Source organism: Episyrphus balteatus, chromosome 1 (genome assembly GCF_945859705.1).
Source record: "Episyrphus balteatus chromosome 1, idEpiBalt1.1, whole genome shotgun sequence".
Lineage (NCBI taxonomy): Eukaryota > Metazoa > Arthropoda > Insecta > Diptera > Syrphidae > Episyrphus > Episyrphus balteatus.
The window spans coordinates 99,670,625-99,692,561 of NC_079134.1; the positions used below are offsets into that span (position 1 = coordinate 99,670,625).

General features: G+C 33.8%; 1 protein-coding gene across 1 annotated transcript in view; it reads right to left on the minus strand.

The window, feature by feature from the left end:
* Positions 1 to 3,978: 3,978 nt before the first annotated feature.
* The window catches only part of LOC129907561 (uncharacterized), a 36,391-nt gene continuing 18,432 nt past the window's right edge, over positions 3,979 to 21,937 (minus strand). The window contains exon 3 of the mRNA XM_055983840.1: positions 3,979 to 5,182. Coding sequence (XP_055839815.1) covers positions 4,142 to 5,182 — 1,041 coding nt within the window. The 3' untranslated portion in view covers positions 3,979 to 4,141. The remainder of the gene's footprint in view (positions 5,183 to 21,937) is intronic.

Below are 21,937 nucleotides of genomic sequence, written 5' to 3' on the forward strand. Positions count from 1 at the left end.
AGTGATACAAGGATGGTTCCAAGAGGGTGAAAGAAGCGGTAACAGGTTTGAATGCGATCCTCAGTCTTATTTTTATCATAGCGCTCTTCAGTTCTTTAAGGGAGGCTCTATTATATTTTGACAGCCAAAAGTAAATATTTTTGTTACGATATTTTTCTTCGAACTGCGTATATTATTCATGTGAGAGTATTGAATGTATTTTTTTGTTTGAAGTGAAGACCGTATAATACAAAATGGTGCTAATTTTCCATTTCTGGAGAGATGATGCCGATGTTTCTCACCGGTTCCACTCTTTCCGTTCCCCATACGCTGCAGGCAAAAAAAGTATGATGTGCGTCATCTTCTTGGCAAGACTCCTAGCCAAGTGTGGCATAGAAGAGCAATAACCTACCTAAAAATAAAAATGCCCTTCCTTCAAATTCCCTAGTTTTAAAAGATGCCCTACCTTCGAAAAGGACCTTATTTGAAAATAAATTATGTTTAAATTTATTTTGAAATAAGATTATATTTTTAAATAGCGTGGCCATACTCAAAGTTATTGAAGGTAGGGAGTTTTGAAGGTAGGGCATTTTTGAAGGTAAAACTTTTTTGGAGCAACGACTTTTTTGAAGCAAGGTTACTCTTAGGCCGGTTTACAAGGTAGAATGAAAATGCCCTTAAAAAATGTCTTACCTTAATGCCCTAACTTCAAATTCCATAATTTGAAAAGATGCCTACATTCAAACAAGACCTTATTTGAAAATTGCCTTATTTTGAAAAGAATTTATATTTTGAATAAGGTACAGCACTTTTGAAATAGACTATTTTTAAAATAGCGTGAAAAGCCATTCTCAATTTCATTGAAGGTAGGGAATTCTTGAAGGTAGGACATTTTTGAAGGTAAGGCTTCCTCCGAATATAATTACGTACAATATTTTGCTAATCAACTATCCCATTAATTTTTTGAATATTACCATTTTTGAATATAAATTTATAATATTTCGTTTGAAAGAAAAAAAAATATTATTATTTGACTTTTGAAATTTCACAGAAAAACTAACATAAACAGAATTGAGTAGAAACGATTTGACCAGTTTCATTCGATTTCATAATGAGTTAATCCTTGAGTGAAACCAATAGAAAACGAAAAGTTTTTCTCTATCTCAAACTTTAGCTCAAAAATAAACTCGCGAAAATCGAAAGAATTTTTTGCTTAAACTCTTTCCACAAATTATCTTACTTGAAGGTCTTCCAAGAAGAGAAGTAAAAATGGCGGACCCAAACGAACATGCCGCCACGACCATATGGCCATCCCCTTCTGATCTTAGTGCAAGGAGGTTTTATGTCTGGGTCTTACAGCAGCAACCCGCCTATTGGCTAGCGGCCTGCTCCGATGTCAAATAACCATCGCATGCGATCTCATGCGTTGGTGATATTCTCACCAACACACAGTGGTGCCATTCTTGGTTTTTGGCGTCAAAATTCATTTGCACGGCCATTTCTGGACGAAAAGTCATGAAATTTGGTACACTGAATTATAATAGTATGGAGAATACAAAAAGGCTGCCAACTTTTTTTTTATTCAAAATGGCGGCTCCAAAATGGCGGAAAGAATGAGCTTTAAAATAGAATTTTCATTTTCAAAACAGTATATAAGCTAGAAATTGGGCTAAATTCATGTCAAAAAGGTGTTAGATTTAAGATTTAGGATTCATAGATTCATATTCTTTACAAAAAAATCAAAAAAATTGAAAACAAAGTCCAAAAAATGCCAATTTAGTAAAACACACCTTAAGACCTCTAATTACGCTATTTCATGTATTTTTTTTTTCACTTATCACAATTTTGAGATCTCTTCTATTTATTTTTCATAAGAAAATTGAAAATATTGGGGTTATATGGTTGCCAACTATGTTTTTAAGTAAATATTAGAAAACATGATATAATGAAAAGTTACAATGTTCAATAAAACCGAGAATTTATTTTTTCTGTAAACCAAAATATACTTTTCTAATAGATTTTAACGTTTTTAATTCAAATCTGAAGTCGAAAAAAATCTATGACGTCACGTTTTTGAGATATAAGCAGATCAAAATTAATTTTTATCTACGAAACGTGACGTCATAGATTTTTTTCGACTTCAGATTTGAATTAAAAACGTTAAAATCTATTAGAAAAGTATATTTTGGTTTACAGAAAAAATAAATTCTCGGTTTTATTGAACATTGTAACTTTTCATTATATCATGTTTTCTAATATTTACTTAAAAACATAGTTGGCAACCATATAACCCCAATATTTTCAATTTTTTTATGAAAAATAAATAGAAGAGATCTCAAAATTGTGATAAGTGAAAAAAAAATACATGAAATAGCGTATTTAGAGGTCTTAAGGTGTGTTTTACTAAATTGGCATTTTTTGGACTTTGTTTTCAATTTTTTTGATTTTTTTGTAAAGAATATGAATGTATGAATCCTTAATCTTAAATCTAACACCTTTTTGACATGAATTTAGCCCAATTTCTAGCTTATATACTGTTTTGAAAATGAAAATTCTATTTTAAAGCTCATTCTTTCCGCCATTTTGGAGCCGCCATTTTGAATAAAAAAAAGTTGGCAGCCTTTTTGTATTTTCCATACTATTATCATTCAGTGTACCAAATTTCATGACTTTTCGTCCAGAAATGGCGGTGCAAATGAATTTTGACGCCAAAAACTAAGAATGGCACCACTGTGCAACAGTGGCTCGGTGGCCGTGTTCAGCCCTCTTTCGCCAATTCCATTTAAAGAAAACTAAGCAAAAAACTATTTAAAAGCCACGCAAAGTCCCCAGACCAAACCGGCCCAGAACTAATTTATTGAAGAAAAATATTTCTTCAAGACGTAGTCATAACCATTTACATTTTCAAATCAAACCGCGAGAAAGAATTCAAACGCGAAAATTAAATAAACTAAAAACCGTAGACCTTCGCGCCGACAATTAGGGGAAGGGAAACACATCGCTTTTTATACAAGGCACTTACTACATGCCTTTATCTCCTGAGTGAGTCATCTCTCACACATATATTTAAAATGCATATTTCATCAAATAATTCTATGAACCACCTGTCCAAATAGTAATCGTTCTAAAAAAAAAGGCCCGTCCAGTATCGACTTTATAGTCTGTGTGAAGTGTGAACCATCAATCACACGTCAACGTAACACTATATATGTATGTATTGTAATGTAAACCTGATTTGATTTTTAAAGTGTTAAAATTAAAATCATTTTAAACACAACTATTTTCATAAATAATCAAGTTTATTAGGGACTGATTTATTTATTTAGTTAAAGAAATTAAAATAATAATTAGACTTCTTAAAAAAAAAGAATTTAATGTGGGTGGGCTTGTGATTAATAAAATAATAAGAGGATTGAAATATCTTTCTTAATTGACCATTTCAGCATTTTTTTTTTTCCAAAAGTTGACCTATACCACTTTAAAAATAACGGCTCATATACATATATGTTAAGTACGCATTTTGAGACCCGTGACCTTTGAAAGCAAAAGTGAGCTTGAACAAATATGCCCATTAATCATTTCCTAGAGCAAAGTCAATAACAAAAAGTAACCCTGTTTATTGCATAAGAGCTCGCTTCGCCTTTATTGCCTTATAACTATCTGTTTTTCTCCGGAGGTATGGTCATGACCCCTACCCCCTCTAGATCCGATATGGAGATATGGCCTTAGTCGAAACTCTGCGTAAGAGCTTAGCTCCATGTCAAAAACGGATTCAATGATAAGCCCGAAATTTTCAAATTTCAACAGTACTAAATTCATTTAGAAAATGAATAGTTCTATAGGAGTTTAACTGTTTAAGTCATGCACATGCACACCTTTATAAAAAAGCAGTTCCCGGTAAAATCAAGAGATAAAATCGGCTTCCAATTGCAAAGGAGTTATCATCAAAGAGCAGAGTTCTTGTGTAGGATTAAATTTTGTGCTGCCGCAATTGTTGAATAATTTTTTAAAGTATTTTATTTATATTTTCATAGCCAACTTTGGTTGTATTTTACCCTTTTACAAAAATACAATTTTTATTTTTCTGCGCCGTATTTATCGTGCTCTTGACGATACATGTATTTTATTTAATTGAATTTAAAATAAACTCAAGAAAAAACATTTACTTTAGTAAATGAACTTGAACGTTGTTGTTATAGTCCAAAAGAATAATATATTTCTCATTGGCATGTCCTCGGCTTACTGCAATCTCTTTTACATTTTTGTTAATAGCATTGTTTGCGTAAAATTTTATCTCAGCTTCAATACAAAAATCATAAACAAGAACATTTCCGTCAGATAAAGCAAACAGTAGCAAACTATCGCTTGAAAATTCCAGTTTTTGAACTAAATCTTTCCTTAAAACAGAACCACTTAGCAAAACCTGCTCGTCAAATATTTTCAATTCGCAAGGCATTTTAATTTCTTCTGGAGTTGTCGAAGTAGTCTCTGCCATAGTTGATTCATATGCATCGTCAACAAAGTTAGTCACAGACGAGAGTCTTTCATTTTTAATGATATTTTGAATGGCACAAGACTTGCCTACCTCGTCGTCTAATTCATATGATCTAGATTGCTTTTTCCTAGTCGAATTCGGATTATGGAATTTCTTCCGCCCGTTATTTCCAAATGTTTTTTCATGGTTACAATTCAAAATCATAACCGAACCATTCGATAATCCAACAGCTAAATATTTTTCATTTTCTAAAAGTTTTAAGGCTGTGGGAAACAAAAACCCACTATGAATGATATTAATTCTTCGAAAACGTTCCTTTTTAAGGGTTTTCGAACAAGAAATTATGTAGTTCCTGTTTGTACCCACGAATATAAGCTCTTTTCCACATTCTATGTTTATGAATCGTAGACCTTGGGCAAAAGGTATCGCATTATTTTGTGATTCCGCAAGTTCTTTCAGAATATCATCGTTGTAAACGTCCTTTTGAAAATTCGATTTTGTACGCTCGAATGTACTCTGCTTACAAATGGATTTCAATTCAATGTACTCTCGCAAATCACAGATTGCACTTTGAATTAGTTTGACGCGAGCCCATGGAGAACTATATTCAAACTTTTTGTCAGAGTCCTTAGAGATTTCCAAGTTTCTTGAAGTAATTTCCACCAAAGTCCATATTGTCAAAAACCCGGCTTCGTTTAATGAAGCAAACTGAAAAAAAAAAAACAAAATGTTAGCTGCTGTACTGCTTTAGTCATTAAAGGTAATAATTATTATAATTAGAAGAACTGAAAAGAAAAATTTAAAGCCATTCTTGGAAGTGGTGCACTTGGCTCCCGAATGTATAACTTCAAGCAAGGTCACTAATAGTCCAGTCATTATATACATTTGGACATGCAAAATGACCGAGAAAGCTAAATTTTGGATATGTTTTAGGGCAGGCATGTCAAACTCAATGGTTACTAGGAGCCAAAACAGCGATATCTTAATTTTTATGGGCCGCAAAAAAGTAAAACTAGAATTTTTATAAAACAGATTTATTAAAAAAAGAAGAATTGTAACATTACCTAATGTTTTCTTCCTGATACCTACAATCTTTTCTTTGCTTCTAATTTTTTCACCGGTTCAAGATGTAAGTTAGGCTCTTAATAATAAAAATATCTGCTTGCATCGCAAGCGATTTTATATGGCGGTTTTAAATTGTCCCAAATCTGACTGAAAAAGACTTATAAAATTCGGTCATATTCACTTCATAGAAATTTGGAACTTACACACACACTCAAAACTGGCATGTCTTTATTTCCATAACATACGACAATTATTCTATTTTTACGAAAAAAAAAAAAAAATGCCATCCAGGGCATTCATGATTTAAGCTACCGCTGGGTTGGATCAGAACATTATAAATTATAACCTTAAGCCTTGTACGCAGATCGAGATAAAATTTTAGCATATCGTCGGTCTCATGAGAAAACCTCGTAACTCCCAAAATCAAAATTTTACAGGAGAGACGAAAGAGTAAACAAACAACAGAGTAGTTGGGAAGAAACGCGCTGTACAAAATTTGAATTTAAGTCTATTTAGAGTTTTCGGAATAACCCCAAATTTTCTGGGTTCTAAAGAATGGCATTCAAAAGTCATTTTTGAAAAAAAGTGGAGTTACGAGGTTTTCTCATGAGACCGACGATATTTCGAATTTTAATTGTTCAAAACAAACTCATAATAAAAAACATTTTAGCTCCCATACAAACTGTCGAAAAAATTAAGCCGAGCTAAAATTTATCTGAGCATCGTATCGATAATTTGTATGGGACCTTAAAATTTGGCTCGAATCTGTGAGCTAAGGCTTTAAATTATCAAAAATGTCGCAAGTTTGACATGCATGTAGGGCATGCTTAAAAAAGCTTAACTTAAAGTTTTCGACCAAGATTTCCTATGAGCTTTTTCCACCATTTTGAAAATAACTCGGCTATCCGTCGAGATACCAAAATTTTACAAGAAGCTTTTACCATGTTCTACAATTCTTTCATACACATTTTTTGCGTATCATGAACAGTTTTCGAGATATCGATCAAAAAAGTCAAACATCTAGGACATGCCATTTGTTTTTTGACGTTTTCTATTTTTTGGTGATGAATATCGAAAAAATTATTAAAATAAAATTTGTAGACCCTGCTCAGAACTAGAGATTGAAGCAAATTACAAAATGCACACTCAATGCCTACAAAAAGTCGGTATACTGTATTTACAAAATTTGGGTTAAAAAAACCATTACTAATTTCTTCTCATTATTTATTAAATAAATACATAAATAGTATTATTGATATAATGATATAAACATTAAAAAAAATATCAATGATTGTTTTTCTTTTTACAACTGAACGAGCACACAGTGGGAAACCTTGTATTGGAACGTGGAAAAAACTCCGTAAAATCTAAACTACTAGATCGTTTTTGATGAAATTTTCAGGAATAGGTAATAGGAAATAAGAAGATAAATCAACACCAGTAATTTTCGCCCACTGTTCACTAAAGTGAAAAATGGCTTTTTAATTTGAAAAAACTCGAAAGCTAGTGCTTTTGCATGAAATTTAACGAAGACTTGTTTTAACCAAAATATTTCTTTTTAATGTTTCAGTGTGCTGAACTCGATTCCGAAGTCATAAATAATTTATCAGCTCCTGTTTTTTGAAATACTACCGTTAGAAAAAGCAAAAAAAGTTTTTTTTTACTATTTTGGACCTTATTCTTTTATTTAAGGAAAATTGTCTTAAAATATTTAGCAACGGTTTATATAATAACTGATTCGTTTTTTCAAGACCTGTTTAAATCTTTTCGATTCATTTTTACTGCCTGAGATATCTTGAGTTGTTTGGCATGTTATATCGACCATAAAAATTATACCGTCATTATCTCCTTTATGATATATGAAGCCAAACCCACTTACTACATTTTAAGATATCTCGAGAAATAAAAAAGATATCGAAAAGATTTAAACAGGTATTGAAAAAAGGAAAAAGAATATTAACAAAAGAAGAAGGTGATTTTGGAGCAGAGAGTTGGACGGCAGAAGAGATGAAAACGACTATCAAAGATGTTGTGGGCGAGCAGAGAAATCTCACAATAAAAAAAAGTTTAAGGAAAGCTGGTTTGATACTACATGTATGATTACAGGAAAAATGCTTTTAAATGGCTTAATAGGTGGAGAAGGGATCCCTCTTAAATCCTAAGAAAAACATACATTGAAGTTGATCGAAAGTACAAACATACCAACATGTAAGTTGTAAAATGAAAAGAAAGCTATACTATAAATCTTTATGTATCAATCTTAAAAACGTACAAAATACACAAGATTGGTGGGATATTGCAAACAAATTACGAAATAGGAGCCACAGAATAGGACCTAGGACCTAACATAAAAAGCAGTGATTTTAAAGACCACTTTCACAGCTCTTGAATCCTCCCCTTAAGACCAATGTAACATTGGAAGACATGCAACAGTACTCCTGGGATAAACAACTTGATGGAATATCGAAATCCTACAAGTTCTTAACAAAGCTAAGATAAACAAATCTGCGGGATACGCCCGGGTCCCGTAAAAAATTCTTTATTCATGCTCCACGAATACATTTAGGCCGACTAGTTGGAATATATAATAGGATCCAACTAACAGAAAGAGTCGAACCCTCTTTTAAAAAGTCCTTGATCTTCCCCATCTACAAAAAGGGTGATATAAACCTAGCACAAAACTACAGAGGAATTTCCTGAAGACCCTAACCAAAGTACAAAGAACAGCATGCATTGGTACTACGGGGGTGATGAGGTCCACTCAAACCACGGGTTTGGAGGCAATCCTTAACCTCACTCCCTTAGATCTATTTGTACAAGATTTAGCAGCAAATAGTGCCCTACGACTCAGTCAAACCAACATTTAAAGTACTAGTCAAAGCGGTCATACTACGATCCTTTCTAACTACGTTGGCAACAACGTAAGTACAGATTACATGACCCCTTACTTAGACTTCAACAAGTCTTTTAATGTCAGTTTCCGGAAAAGACAACATTGGGAAAACAGTGTACCTTTCTCAAATGAGTCGACTTTCGCCATCTTCACTGATGGCTCGAAAATGAACACTGGGGTTAGATCAGGTTTCTACTCAGAAAACCTCAACCTTACAGCAGTGTCTTCCAAGCCGACATACTGGCAGTGAAAAATGCTGCTAAAAAAATATCCATGATGGCGATATCACCTGCTGACATCACCTTTTTCATTGATAGCCAAACGGCAATAAAAGCGATTTCTGCCACCTTAATCAAGTCAAAGCTTGTTTCATGCTGTCGCAAAGAGCTTAGGGTTCTTGGTATACAGCATAATGCAAGACTCTGCTGGGTTCCCGGCCACAGTGATGTGTTCGGCAACGAAGAAGGGGATCAGCCTGCAAGGGAAGGCTCAGTACTTGATCCCTCTCTCATAGACCATAACATCAGAATACCACAAAGTCAAATAAAACGAAATATCGTCAACAATATTTTTCAAAAAACCAATGAAAGATGGAACCACCTAGATACCTGCGGTCACACCAGGAAACTATGGCCGAATTACGACGAGAAAAAATTTAATAAGATCTTCCTACTCAGTAAACCTTCCTTAAGATTCCTTATAGGTGTCTTAACGGGACATAACCTACTGGACTACCATAAAAAGAAAATAGGGCAATGAGGACGAACAGGAAAACACTACTCATTTCCTCTGTCACTATCCAGCACTCTGCCGCACTAGAAAAACATTTTTAGGGAACTACTTTTTTAATGAATTAGAAGAACTATCAGAACTGTTAGGCAACTGAACTTTGTCAAGTCTACCAAGTGGATCGACAAACCATAGGATTCATAGGATTACACTTTTTTAATGAGGTTATAATTACTTCAGGGTATCACAAGGGATCTACATTGATCTATGTGTGACGGTAACAACATCAACTGTCAGCCCATTTAACCTAACCTAACATATATTGGTGGCTTAAAAAAAAGCAAAAACTTTGTAGTTGTCAAAATCAGTTAAAACTATGAAAAATCCTCAAATTTAAATGTGTGTTAATAATATTCCAGTCAAAGCGTCATTTGACCTTGCGCAAAGAGGCACTCTCACTCACCAAAACTCTTTAAACAAACTTGAATTTAATTTTAGTAAATGTAATTATATAGAACTTTTTAATTTGTTATGTTTTATGTACCGTTGACTGGAATCAATTATTTTCTAATTGAAATGTTAAATGGTTTGATTTAGGTACATCTTAAAAACTTAAAAAATAAATGAAACAAAGGCTGGGTAAAATATAATAGTAGAAAAACCGATGAAGATCTTGAAACATTCTTAATTATAAAACAATTATTTGCAGAGCATTAAAATTCTTTATACGAAAATTACATCTCTAGAATTAAATGTGATACTAAACCAAATCCTGATAATTTTTGGAAATTTGTTAATTGTAAGAAAAAAACTAGCGGCTACCCAAACTCTATGATAAATTCATCGTCAACTAGTCATGAACCCGAGGTTATCTCAAATATGTTTGCAAGCTTCTTTAAAGAAGATTTCGAAGATTTAAACTCAGAGAAACATTCTAACTTTTCTTCTGCTGAGGTGAATTTCTCTCACTTAAATTCTATTAATTTTGAAATAAACGAAGATACCGTTGGACAAAGTATTATAAAACTGGATGAAGGATGAATGTTTCAGTTCAGGCCCCATTTCAGTTCAGGTGTCCCATCCTTTATTTAAAAAAAATGTGTTTCTTATTTGTCATATCCGTTGTGTTCTCTTTAATAAGTTTTTAGAAAGTTCGCTTTTTCCTAACATCTGGAAAAGTGCATTCATTATTACTGGGCACAAGAAAGGTCCTAAAAACGAAATAATGAACTACCGGCTTATAGCTAAATTATCTGTCTAAGATACCGTCATAGGACGACCTACCCTCATCGTTATACCAGTTGACAGTTATATTTTCTGAAAAGTAGTGTGTAGGGAAATAAATTGCACATGGATTGCCTAGCGATATCCTGTCAAGGCATAGGGTTTTTTAATACTTTGACTTATCCAATCGAGCTGAAATTTAAGCTATCTAAAAATCTGCAAAGGCTTAACATTTTATGGGGTTCCCCCGAAAAAAATTGGACAGAAAATTTTTTCTATGGGAGACTTCTAAAAAAAAAATATGTCATAGGAAATTTAATTTGAAAATTTTTATTTTCAGGACTTTTTTAAAATTTTAACTTTGAGTAGGGTAAATAAAGGTAAATTTAGAAAAAGCGTAAAATCTATTTTCTAAGCAAAACGTGATAGAAATAAAATTGAAATTGGAATCGATAGATATTATAAATATATGAAAGCTACACATACAAATAAAAAATGTAAAAAATCTACAACTTGAGATATAGTCTTTTTAAAGTCATGACACTCAAATTCGATATTTGATAAATAATTCACCAAAAATCAGAATGAAAGATTTTTTAAATAATTTTTATTTGATAAGTTAGAAAAAATAAAATATCTTGACAAAATTTAAATTTAACTTATGGTTTTGCGGTCAACAAAAAGTGGTAGAAAAAAGATTGATACTGGAATCGATAGATATTGTTAAATTATATAAGTCACACATACAAACCAAAAATGTAAAAAATCTGCTACTCGAGATATGGACGATTAAAAGTCAAAATCGTGAAATTCGATGTTTGAGAAATAATTCACTAAAAATCAGCACGAAAGGTATTTGAAATAAAGTTTATGCTATTAGATAGCAAAAACAAAATAATTTGACAAGTATCTGCTTATGAAGGGATCTCCTACTATAATGATCTTACTTTTCATCGTACGTCAATTATTTGTGATCAACAACATGGATTCGTTAAAAAAAAGTCTACCGTTACTAATTTATTTAACTTCACGTCCTTTTGTTTAGATGTTTTTGAAAAACGTGGGCAAGTCGATGGTATATTCTCTGACTTTAGTAAAGCCTTTGACAAGCTTGTCATAAAACATTGATCTTAAAACCAAGCAATCTTGGGTTTAATAATAGTTTTTTTAAATTGGATATCCTCGTAAAAATAGGTTTAATAGTGTATACAATTCAAGCGTCCCTCAGGGCACCCATTTAGGTCCAATTTTGTTTATTTTATTTATAAATGACTTTGTTTCGATCATTAAAAATTCGTCTGTCCTTATTTGTGCTGATGACGTTAAGCTTTTCAAAAGTATTAAATGTACTTCTGACTGTTTACTGTTACAAGAAGACTGAATTTTATTTAGGAAATAGTGCAATAAAAATCGTCTTGTTCTTAATGTTGAAAAGTGTAAAACTATGAGTTTTACACGCCCGTTTATTTTTTAACTATTCGTTTGATTCATGTCACTTAAGTAAAGTCCCCGTGTTTTCAGACTTAGGGGTTATTCTTGATCCTGAGCTTACATTTATCATTTAAACTACATTATTAAAAAAGCTAATAAAATGCTAGGATTTATAAAGAGATTTGGTTCGCGATTTCCGCGACCCTTATGCTCTAAAGCAATGTGTCTTTTGTACGACCAATACTCGAATATAGCTGTGTAGTGTGGTCACCTTACTATGCCACTCATATAACAAGACTTGAAGCAATTCAGAGAAGGTTTTCGCGTTTCTGTCTACGTTTTCTTCCTTGGTCGCATGATAATTTACTTCCCCCTTACTCTCAAAGACTCAAATTTATTAATATTCCTTCACTTACTGACCATAGAAAACATTTGCAATTTTGTTTTATTGTTGGAATTATTAATGGGTCAATATCATCCCCATCGGTTCTATGTCGGTTAGATTTCAGTTATAGTCGCACAAGTATAAGGTTACGCCAACCATTGTGCTTTGTTTTAAGAAGATCGAACTATGGTGCAAATAGCCCCCTCAATCAATTGATAACAATATTCAATAAACTTTACTTTTTTATCGAGTCTGGAAATGAACAAGTTCAAAACTTTGTTTTTCAGTAGCTTAGAGTAATTAATTTAGATTTTAAGTATTATGTATATATGTAGGTATAAGTATATTCACTGTACAATAAACTATTAAATGGACTGTATTAAACTTCGAAATAATTATAAATAAAACACATGGTTATTCGGTTTTAGTTGGACTGCTCGTGGCACGTCCTTTTTATTGAAGATCTTTTTACGACTGACTGTTTTGGTTGAGGATGAAGGAAGGAAATGAAAAAGGAGATACACACACGCTGATCGCCTGTTCGTTTGAGATGTTGTGTGTGTTGAGAGGCTTCTCCTGCAGGTAGGCACGGATTATTTAACATCCTGCCCACTTTAAACCTTCGGTTTAATATTTGATGATTGTTGATCTTCGATGCGTTGGGGGCTTCTTCCGAATAGCATTTGCTCAAGGACATTGGGAAAACCATTGGCGCCCCTGAGTGTTTGTAAATGCCAATGGAAAAAACCAAGTCGATTCGGGTAATACATATGTAGAGAATTGACTGAGGGGATCTTTGCTCGTATAGACCTTATAGTTGACTGTTTGTCAGACCAAAAATCTGTTGATTCTCTTGGAGATTTGATGTGGTCCTTTATTTGTGATTGATGTTCTAATGTTTTGTTTGATGTTCTGTTGTTTTCTTGTAGTGTCGGCTAAGCAATGTGAGCGTAGCGAGTGTTTAAAATTTTTAAATTTTCAAATTTTGGTATTGAAAAATTGATGAAAAATTGATGCATTTGAATTGGTGATTAAGGGTGGTGAGCTGCTGGGAAAAGCTCGGTGCAAACTACATTCGTCAATGGTTATTATTGTTGTGCACATGGTTGTTTATGTTTTATGTCACACCTTCATGTTGCTATTGTGCTCTCGTTCTTGAAGTTCTTGCAGCTATTGCTGGTGTTGCTGTTTTTGCTGCTCTTGCTGATGCTTCATTTGCCGCTCTATTGGGACAGACCAGCTTCTTGCTTTTGTTGTTAACAGTTGTGACATGATTACTTGCTGGCATTGATCAATTGCACTGTTTCATTCGTGTTTGGTTTTTTCTGCGCATGAACAGATGTCCCTGCCCACTTTGATTCTACAGAATCAAGAGAATTGATTGGTGTTGGTGTTCCCAGACACTTCTCTAGTTGGAAATTCTCGGAAAGAAAAGAAAATAAACATAATTTTTAGTCATGCTTCCTACATCAAGGAATGTATATTATAATGTCCTTATGTAAATGTTTGAAATAATGTATGTTTTGAGTTTTTAATATTTTGTTTTATAATATGAACTAAAGGTTTCGAATTGAAATTTGTCTCTTGAACAAATGATTCATTCTGTCTTCATGAAAGAATGTACGCTGGGATGAATTTTGTCTCAAGAACAAATGATTCACCCTGCGAACGCACACTCAAAATCGAACTGTGAAAAGGATGCCCTTCGTAGGCAATCTGCTTTCCTGAAAGAATGTGCGTTTTGTAAGAACGCACACTCAAAATAAAAGGTTTAAAGGTTAGAAGGTTTATAAGCAATTGCTGGTTGTTCAATTTTTGCATATACTAATTTTGGAAAAAGGTATTTTTTTTTTAAACCCAGTGAAAATAGAGATAAATTTATTGCTCTTGCAAAATAAATCTATCATATTTAAATTTAAGTCAATAAAAAAAAATAAAGATGCATACATTTATGTAGATATAAATGTACTAGCAGTTTTGTTCTGCATGATACTGTTTAAAAATTTTTCTATGACTTGATTTTGTTTTTTTTTTGCTTAAGTTTATTTATTGAGCTTGTTTTATGAATCTGCTTTGAAAGTGAATGAAAAACTTTGTATTTTTTCAATTTATTATTATTCAATTGCTAAACCCTTTTTTTTTTTTTTTTTTTATGGGATATAAAATGTGATCGATCTGATATAGCTGCCGTTTCTTGAGCAGTTTTAATGGAAGACTCATTTTTTTATTATGTACAAACGTTTTTGAGGTGTTTTGTATTGGTGAACATTTGATTTCAACTGATGTTTTTGGATTGAATTTAGTCTATTAAACGAATGCTTCATCTTGGTTTCATGTTAGAATGTACGCCGGGATGAATTTTGTCTCAAGAACAAATGATTCATCCTGCGAACGTACACTCCAAGTGAAAATATATAAGAAATAAAAGGTTATCCTTTTTCCTTTGTATTAACTCGTGTGCAAGAATGTACGTTTTGTAAGGACGAACACTCAAAATGGAATTGAGAAAAGGATGTCCTTCGAGGGCAATCTGCTTTTCTTTTTCGGAAGAATGTACGCTGGGATGAATTTTGTCTCAAGAGCAAATGATTCACCCTGCGAACGCACACTCAAAATCGATTTGTGAAAAGGATGCCCTTCGAAGGCAATCTGCTTTCCTTTTTGGAAGAATGTACGCTGGGATGAATTTTGTCTCAAGAGCAAATGATTCACCCTGCGAACGCACACTCAAAATCGATTTGTGAAAAGGATGCCCTTCGAAGGCAATCTGCTTTCCTTTTTGGAAGAATGTACGCTGGGATGAATTTTGTCTCAAGAGCAAATGATTCACCCTGCGAACGCACACTCAAAATCGATTTGTGAAAAGGATGCCCTTCGAAGGCAATCTGCTTTCCTTTTTGGAAGAATGTACGCTGGGATGAATTTTGTCTCAAGAACAAATGATTCACCCTGCGAACGCACACTCAAAATCGATTTGTGAAAAGGATGCCCTTCGAAGGCAATCTGCTTTCCTTTTTGGAAGAATGTACGCTGGGATGAATTTTGTCTCAAGAACAAATGATTCACCCTGCGAACGCACACTCAAAATCGATTTGTGAAAAGGATGCCCTTCGAAGGCAATCTGCTTTCCTTTTTGGAAGAATGTACGCCGGGATGAATTTTGTCTCAAGAACAAATGATTCATCCTGCGAACGTACACTCCAAGTGAAAATATATAAGAAATAAAAGGTTATCCTTTTTCCTTTGTATTAACTCGTGTGCAAGAATGTACGTTTTGTAAGGACGAACACTCAAAATGGAATTGAGAAAAGGATGTCCTTCGAGGGCAATCTGCTTTTCTTTTTCGGAAGAATGTACGCTGGGATGAATTTTGTCTCAAGAGCAAATGATTCACCCTGCGAACGCACACTCAAAATCGATTTGTGAAAAGGATGCCCTTCGAAGGCAATCTGCTTTCCTTTTTGGAAGAATGTACGCTGGGATGAATTTTGTCTCAAGAGCAAATGATTCACCCTGCGAACGCACACTCAAAATCGATTTGTGAAAAGGATGCCCTTCGAAGGCAATCTGCTTTCCTTTTTGGAAGAATGTACGCTGGGATGAATTTTGTCTCAAGAGCAAATGATTCACCCTGCGAACGCACACTCAAAATCGATTTGTGAAAAGGATGCCCTTCGAAGGCAATCTGCTTTCCTTTTTGGAAGAATGTACGCTGGGATGAATTTTGTCTCAAGAACAAATGATTCACCCTGCGAACGCACACTCAAAATCGATTTGTGAAAAGGATGCCCTTCGAAGGCAATCTGCTTTCCTTTTTGGAAGAATGTACGCTGGGATGAATTTTGTCTCAAGAACAAATGATTCACCCTGCGAACGCACACTCAAAATCGATTTGTGAAAAGGATGCCCTTCGAAGGCAATCTGCTTTCCTTTTTGGAAGAATGTACGCTGGGATGAATTTTGTCTCAAGAACAAATGATTCACCCTGCGAACGCACACTCAAAATCGATATGTGAAAAGGATTCCCTTCGAAGGCAATCTGCTTTCCTTTTTGGAAGAATGTACGCTGGGATGAATTTTGTCTCAAGAACAAATGATTCACCCTGCGAACGCACACTCAAAATCGATTTGTGAAAAGGATGCCCTTCGAAGGCAATCTGCTTTCCTTTTTGGAAGAATGTACGCTGGGATGAATTTTGTCTCAAGAACAAATGATTCACCCTGCGAACGCACACTCAAAATCGATTTGTGAAAAGGATGCCCTTCGAAGGCAATCTGCTTTCCTTTTTGGAAGAATGTACGCTGGGATGAATTTTGTCTCAAGAACAAATGATTCACCCTGCGAACGCACACTCAAAATCGATTTGTGAAAAGGATGCCCTTCGAAGGCAATCTGCTTTCCTTTTTGGAAGAATGTACGCTGGGATGAATTTTGTCTCAAGAACAAATGATTCATCCTGCGAACGCACACTCAAAATCGATTTGTGAAAAGGATGCCCTTCGAAGGCAATCTGCTTTCCTTTTTGGAAGAATGTACGCTGGGATAAATTTTGTCTCAAGAACAAATGATTCACCCTGCGAACGCACACTCAAAATCGATTTGTGAAAAGGATGCCCTTCGAAGGCAATCTGCTTTCCTTTTTGGAAGAATGTACGCTGGGATGAATTTTGTCTCAAGAACAAATGATTCACCCTGCGAACGCACACTCAAAATCGATTTGTGAAAAGGATGCCCTTCGAAGGCAATCTGCTTTCCTTTTTGGAAGAATGTACGCTGGGATGAATTTTGTCTCAAGAACAAATGGTTCATCCTGCGAACGTACACTCAAAATTGAATTGTTTAAAGGTCACCCTTGTAGGCAAACCTTTCTGCAAGAACGTGCTTTTTCTTCGAAAGCACATACAAAAAACATAAAATTTAAAAAAGGTCACCCTGCATTGGCAACACTTTTCTGCAAGAATGTGCGTTTTGTAAAAACGCACACTTAAAATAAAAAGGATTAAAGATCACCCTTGTAAGTAATAACCTTTGTGGAAGAATGTGCTTCTTCTGCGAAAGCACATTCAAAATATAAAATTTTAAAAATGTCACCCTGCACTGGCAACACTTTTTCTGCGAGAATGTGCGTTTTGTAAGAACGCACACTCAAAATATATATGTTTAAATGTCATACTTTGTAGGTAATAACCTTTGTGCAAGAATGTGTTTTTTTGTTTTTTTTTTTGCGAAAGTACATTCAAAATATAAAATTTTAAAAAGGCCACCCTGCGATGGCAACACCCTTTTTTTTTGTCAAAAATGTGCGTTTTGTAAGAACGCACACTCAAAATACAAAAGTTTTTGTTTTTTTTTATAACCTTGTTCACTGCTTGGGGTTTTGCATTATCCTCTTAGATTTAATTAGGATTTGTGTTGGTTCGCCTTAAATATTCCCTTTTTTTTGTAACTTTGAGGGCTTTATGATTTTGATTTAAATTTGTACATAATGAATATGGACTCTTACATTGTTGGTGTATCAATCGTTTTCTCTTTGTTTAAATCAATATATTTGCATACAAATTACAACGTTTTATAATCTTTCCTTGTAATTGCATCCTCTTGATTCGTTAATGAATATACCTCTTTGCGATTAGCTAAATTGCTAAAAATTGAATTGTTTTATATAAAACACCCGCCTAAGTAAACCCGCTCTTTTAGTCATTCCAATGAGACCTATTTCACTAGAGGTGTAGCTCTATGCAATGACGATTGTCTTGTTTTGTACATATAATTTATCGCAGATATAATTTCATTCAATTAAAAATTTTGAAAAGTTGCTAAATGGTTAAGGTTTGCATTTTAGGTATCCTTTTGGAAAATTCAAAACTATTTTGTTTTTGTTTTTTTTTTTTTTGCCATAATGAATGAAAATTTATCGGTTGTCGCCCCAATACGGATTTCAGCATCCGAATTCTTAATTCTTGATGTGGTATTTGCAATTTATCTCCGGTTACAGAATGAACAATAGGTACATATATTTTTTTTGTTTTGTTTACTTATTATTCGTAATATAATCTTTTAATTGTAGGTATGTATGTAAGTATTTTCATTGAGCATAACTTATTCATTTCTAATATAATTATGTATATGAATTTGAGCAAAACAATATGCATGCGATACCATGTGGTCAAAGCTTTATTGACATATAGGTACTTATTTTCAGTACCTATCTACCTTATTCCACTGATTAGGTAACTGCCGAAAATTCCAACGTTATGAATTCCAATTAGAATTAATTAGAATTCTAACCATATAATCTATCATACATTCAACTATTTCTCGACGAACCTCACCACAAAATTAAAGATATGTTTCCATAATCACTGCAATCATTTGACATATCTCATATAAAAACAGTGAGTTTTTTCACACTCACACCTAGGTACCATCTACACGCCAGCGCTACACCATACAATCAAAGAACATAGGTACCTACCTCTCAATTCGACTCAAAAGGAGGCAGATAAACAACAACAAAAATTAATTCAAAAGAAACAGCAAGTAAATGAGGATATTGCCAATTGGTCCAGCTACCTCATGTCAATCGTTTATACTTCCGATCGAGATACATAATATGTACCTACGTACCCAAGTACCTACCTACTACATCCATCTGAAAACAAATTCCTAACCCAACCTGAACCAAAAACAGAACGGCAATATCCTAACTAAATGAGACGCAACCTACATGATCGACAAAACACAAAAAACAACCTAACGGGGTTTTTATTCCAAACTACTACACCAAAACAGGCGCCACAATAAAATAACGAAACCTTACAAGCTACAACAAGAAAAAAAAAGAAAGCAAAAACAGTAAGACAGAAAACCATTAGCCATCACCCACTGGTGGTGATGAGAATGATCAGATGGATGAAACTGAAACTTGCCATTGCCATCCCTTTCTATGTTTGCTTCATAATTAGGATGGAAGATGAAATGAATGAGATAAAATGTAGGTACTTCGCACAAATTTGATGACAATTGTTTTTTTTTTTTTTTTTTTTGTTTTACTCTTAAGTTCATCCTTTATTACTGTACGCGATTATTTAAATGCATCATATCTGCAAACGTACACAGGTATATGTACCTACCTACAACTCTACGAACCTTCGTATCTAGGTATCGACATACATTTTTGTTTTTTGTTTTTTTTTTAATGCCAGATCATTTCATTGCAATTAGGTATATATTTATGATATTTATGCAGATGAATGTATGTACAAATGTAGGTAGGTAGTACCTACCTATCTACTGTGTGTGTGTAATATGTTTATATGTAATTGGATGAGTTACCTCTTTTGCATTAAGTAGATACACACACCAACCTATATTTGGCCGAATGCAAAACAAACAAACAAATTGTTTTTGTAGAAAAGCAACCATAAACACCCAACGGAATTATAAGTATTTACCTACATATACATTTTTTATTTGCCAAAAACTCTACTTCAACAGCTGTCCTACAGCTGCATCAAAGCCGCGCAAAAAAATATAAAAAATAAAAATAAAAAGGATATGAAAACTCATCAAAAAAAAGTAAACAAGACACTAACGGATTCACTACACCACAATAAATTGTTTCAACATTTGAACCTTAGCCACCCACAGCAAAAAAATAAAAAACAACAACACGCACACAAAAAAGAAGAAAACAAATTCGGTCACACAAGAAGAACAACAGGCGAACAGAAACGATTTATGACCTGGAAGTTGCAATCCATACATCCATTTCGTCTATGTCGTGGACCGCAATTGCGTAGCAACAGCAAGTGTAATGTGCGCACTGCACACACTGAAGCTTATTCATGTGTTTCTATTTGATCGAAAGAAACATTGGAGAAATGAAATGTGAGTTATCATGTCACTCCCACATATTCAGATGAACTAGGTATGTACAGAATAGAAAAAACAATAATCAACCACCAAAAATGATCTCTGATCGTCCATGTGATTTGCAGGGGAAAAGAAGTGCTTCCTCTCCATAACCTTGTTTGAATTTGAAAGAATTTGTGTAGGTAAATGGACACATTCACCAGTGTAGTTTTTTATGTCTTCTTTTATACGATTCAACCTAATTTTCTTTTCTGAGGAACACATATATATGTATGTACCTACTTATATATTAGGGATATGTGGATACTTGAACGATCGGAATTTATGGTAAATGCGTGGGCATTAGAATGTTAACTGCTACTATTTTGTTTAGCAAAAATTTTTTAATAATTATGAAAGGTAGATATGTAGGTATGTAAATCATGGTATGGATATCACTTACATACATTCTTCATGGAAATGCACTCGAAGAAGAATTTCAGCTTCGAGAATTTTCCACAGTTGTCTTTATATGGACTCGTCAACCAAATATGAAGTAGGTACCTAAACTTCTTGCTGCTACACACAATCTTCTTTGTGTTCGTCGCTTTTGGTGGGCAACTTTGTTTGTCCTGTCATTGCTCTACATATTTACATAGCAGAAATAACTCACTATTTATTTTTATTGTGTTTTCGTCTATTTAAAATTTCTTAAAAACAAAATCTGTCAATGATTTTGTTTTGTGTATTTTGCTTTTTTTTTAAGTACCCGAGAGGTATTTTTTTTTTTGTTTCTTTTAACTCTTTTGTGGTTTCGCACTCACTACCGGTTTAGTAATTAAATTAAATAATCTATTTACATTAGGCGCGAAGCACAGTATTAGGCGTCGAAGGACCGTGTACAATAAACTATTAAATGGACTGTATTAAACTTCGAAATAATTATAAATAAAACACATGGTTATTCGGTTTTAGTTGGACTGCTCGTGGCACGTCCTTTTTATTGAAGATCTTTTTACGACTGACTGTTTTGGTTGAGGATGAAGGAAGGAAATGAAAAAGGAGATACACACACGCTGATCGCCTGTTCGTTTGAGATGTTGTGTGTGTTGAGAGGCTTCTCCTGCAGGTAGGCACGGATTATTTAACATTCACGTTAGTATTTAACGAATTGAATTGAAATGAATAAAAAAGTTTCCCTAGTGAAAACTCATAAGGAGCGTGAATATTGAAAAATACGAACGTTAAAGTATGGTTTGTAACGTGTAATATTTCTATTACGTTACTGTAATTTTTTTTAGATTTTCATTAAAAACAATAGGTCTGTTCGTTGTTTTCCCTCTCCAGGGCACTCTGAGTGATGTCAATCAATAGTCAAAAAAACCAGAGTTTCTCGGGTTTTATTTTACATCGAACACCTCAGAGGTTTAGTTTCATCAGCTGATTTCTGTTTTGGCATTTTTATTCTTTACTTAGTTTATTATTTCATGAATTTCGTGAAAAATCTCATATTTATCACACAAATTTTGTATCCACAAACGAAAAAATAACTTTTCGCACTTCAAACTATTTTTTTTTTTTTTAATGACAACAGCTGATTTGATTTTGATAACTCTGAATTCCACGCTCTGACAAAATACCCAGAGTTGTTCAGGGTGCGTTTAGAGCGAACATCGAACACAGAGTAAATAACTCTGGTTGAAAAAGGGGCTACAAATAACGCTTGACAACGAATTCGGAGCGACCCAGAGTGCCCTAGAGCTCACAACGAACAAACCTAATTTGAAATCAAGGTTCAAAATCACGGTAATCCACATGGTTATTGGAAGAATGGAGAATGAGCCTTGTCCCGTGCGTTTTTGACTTCCTTAATAACAATGA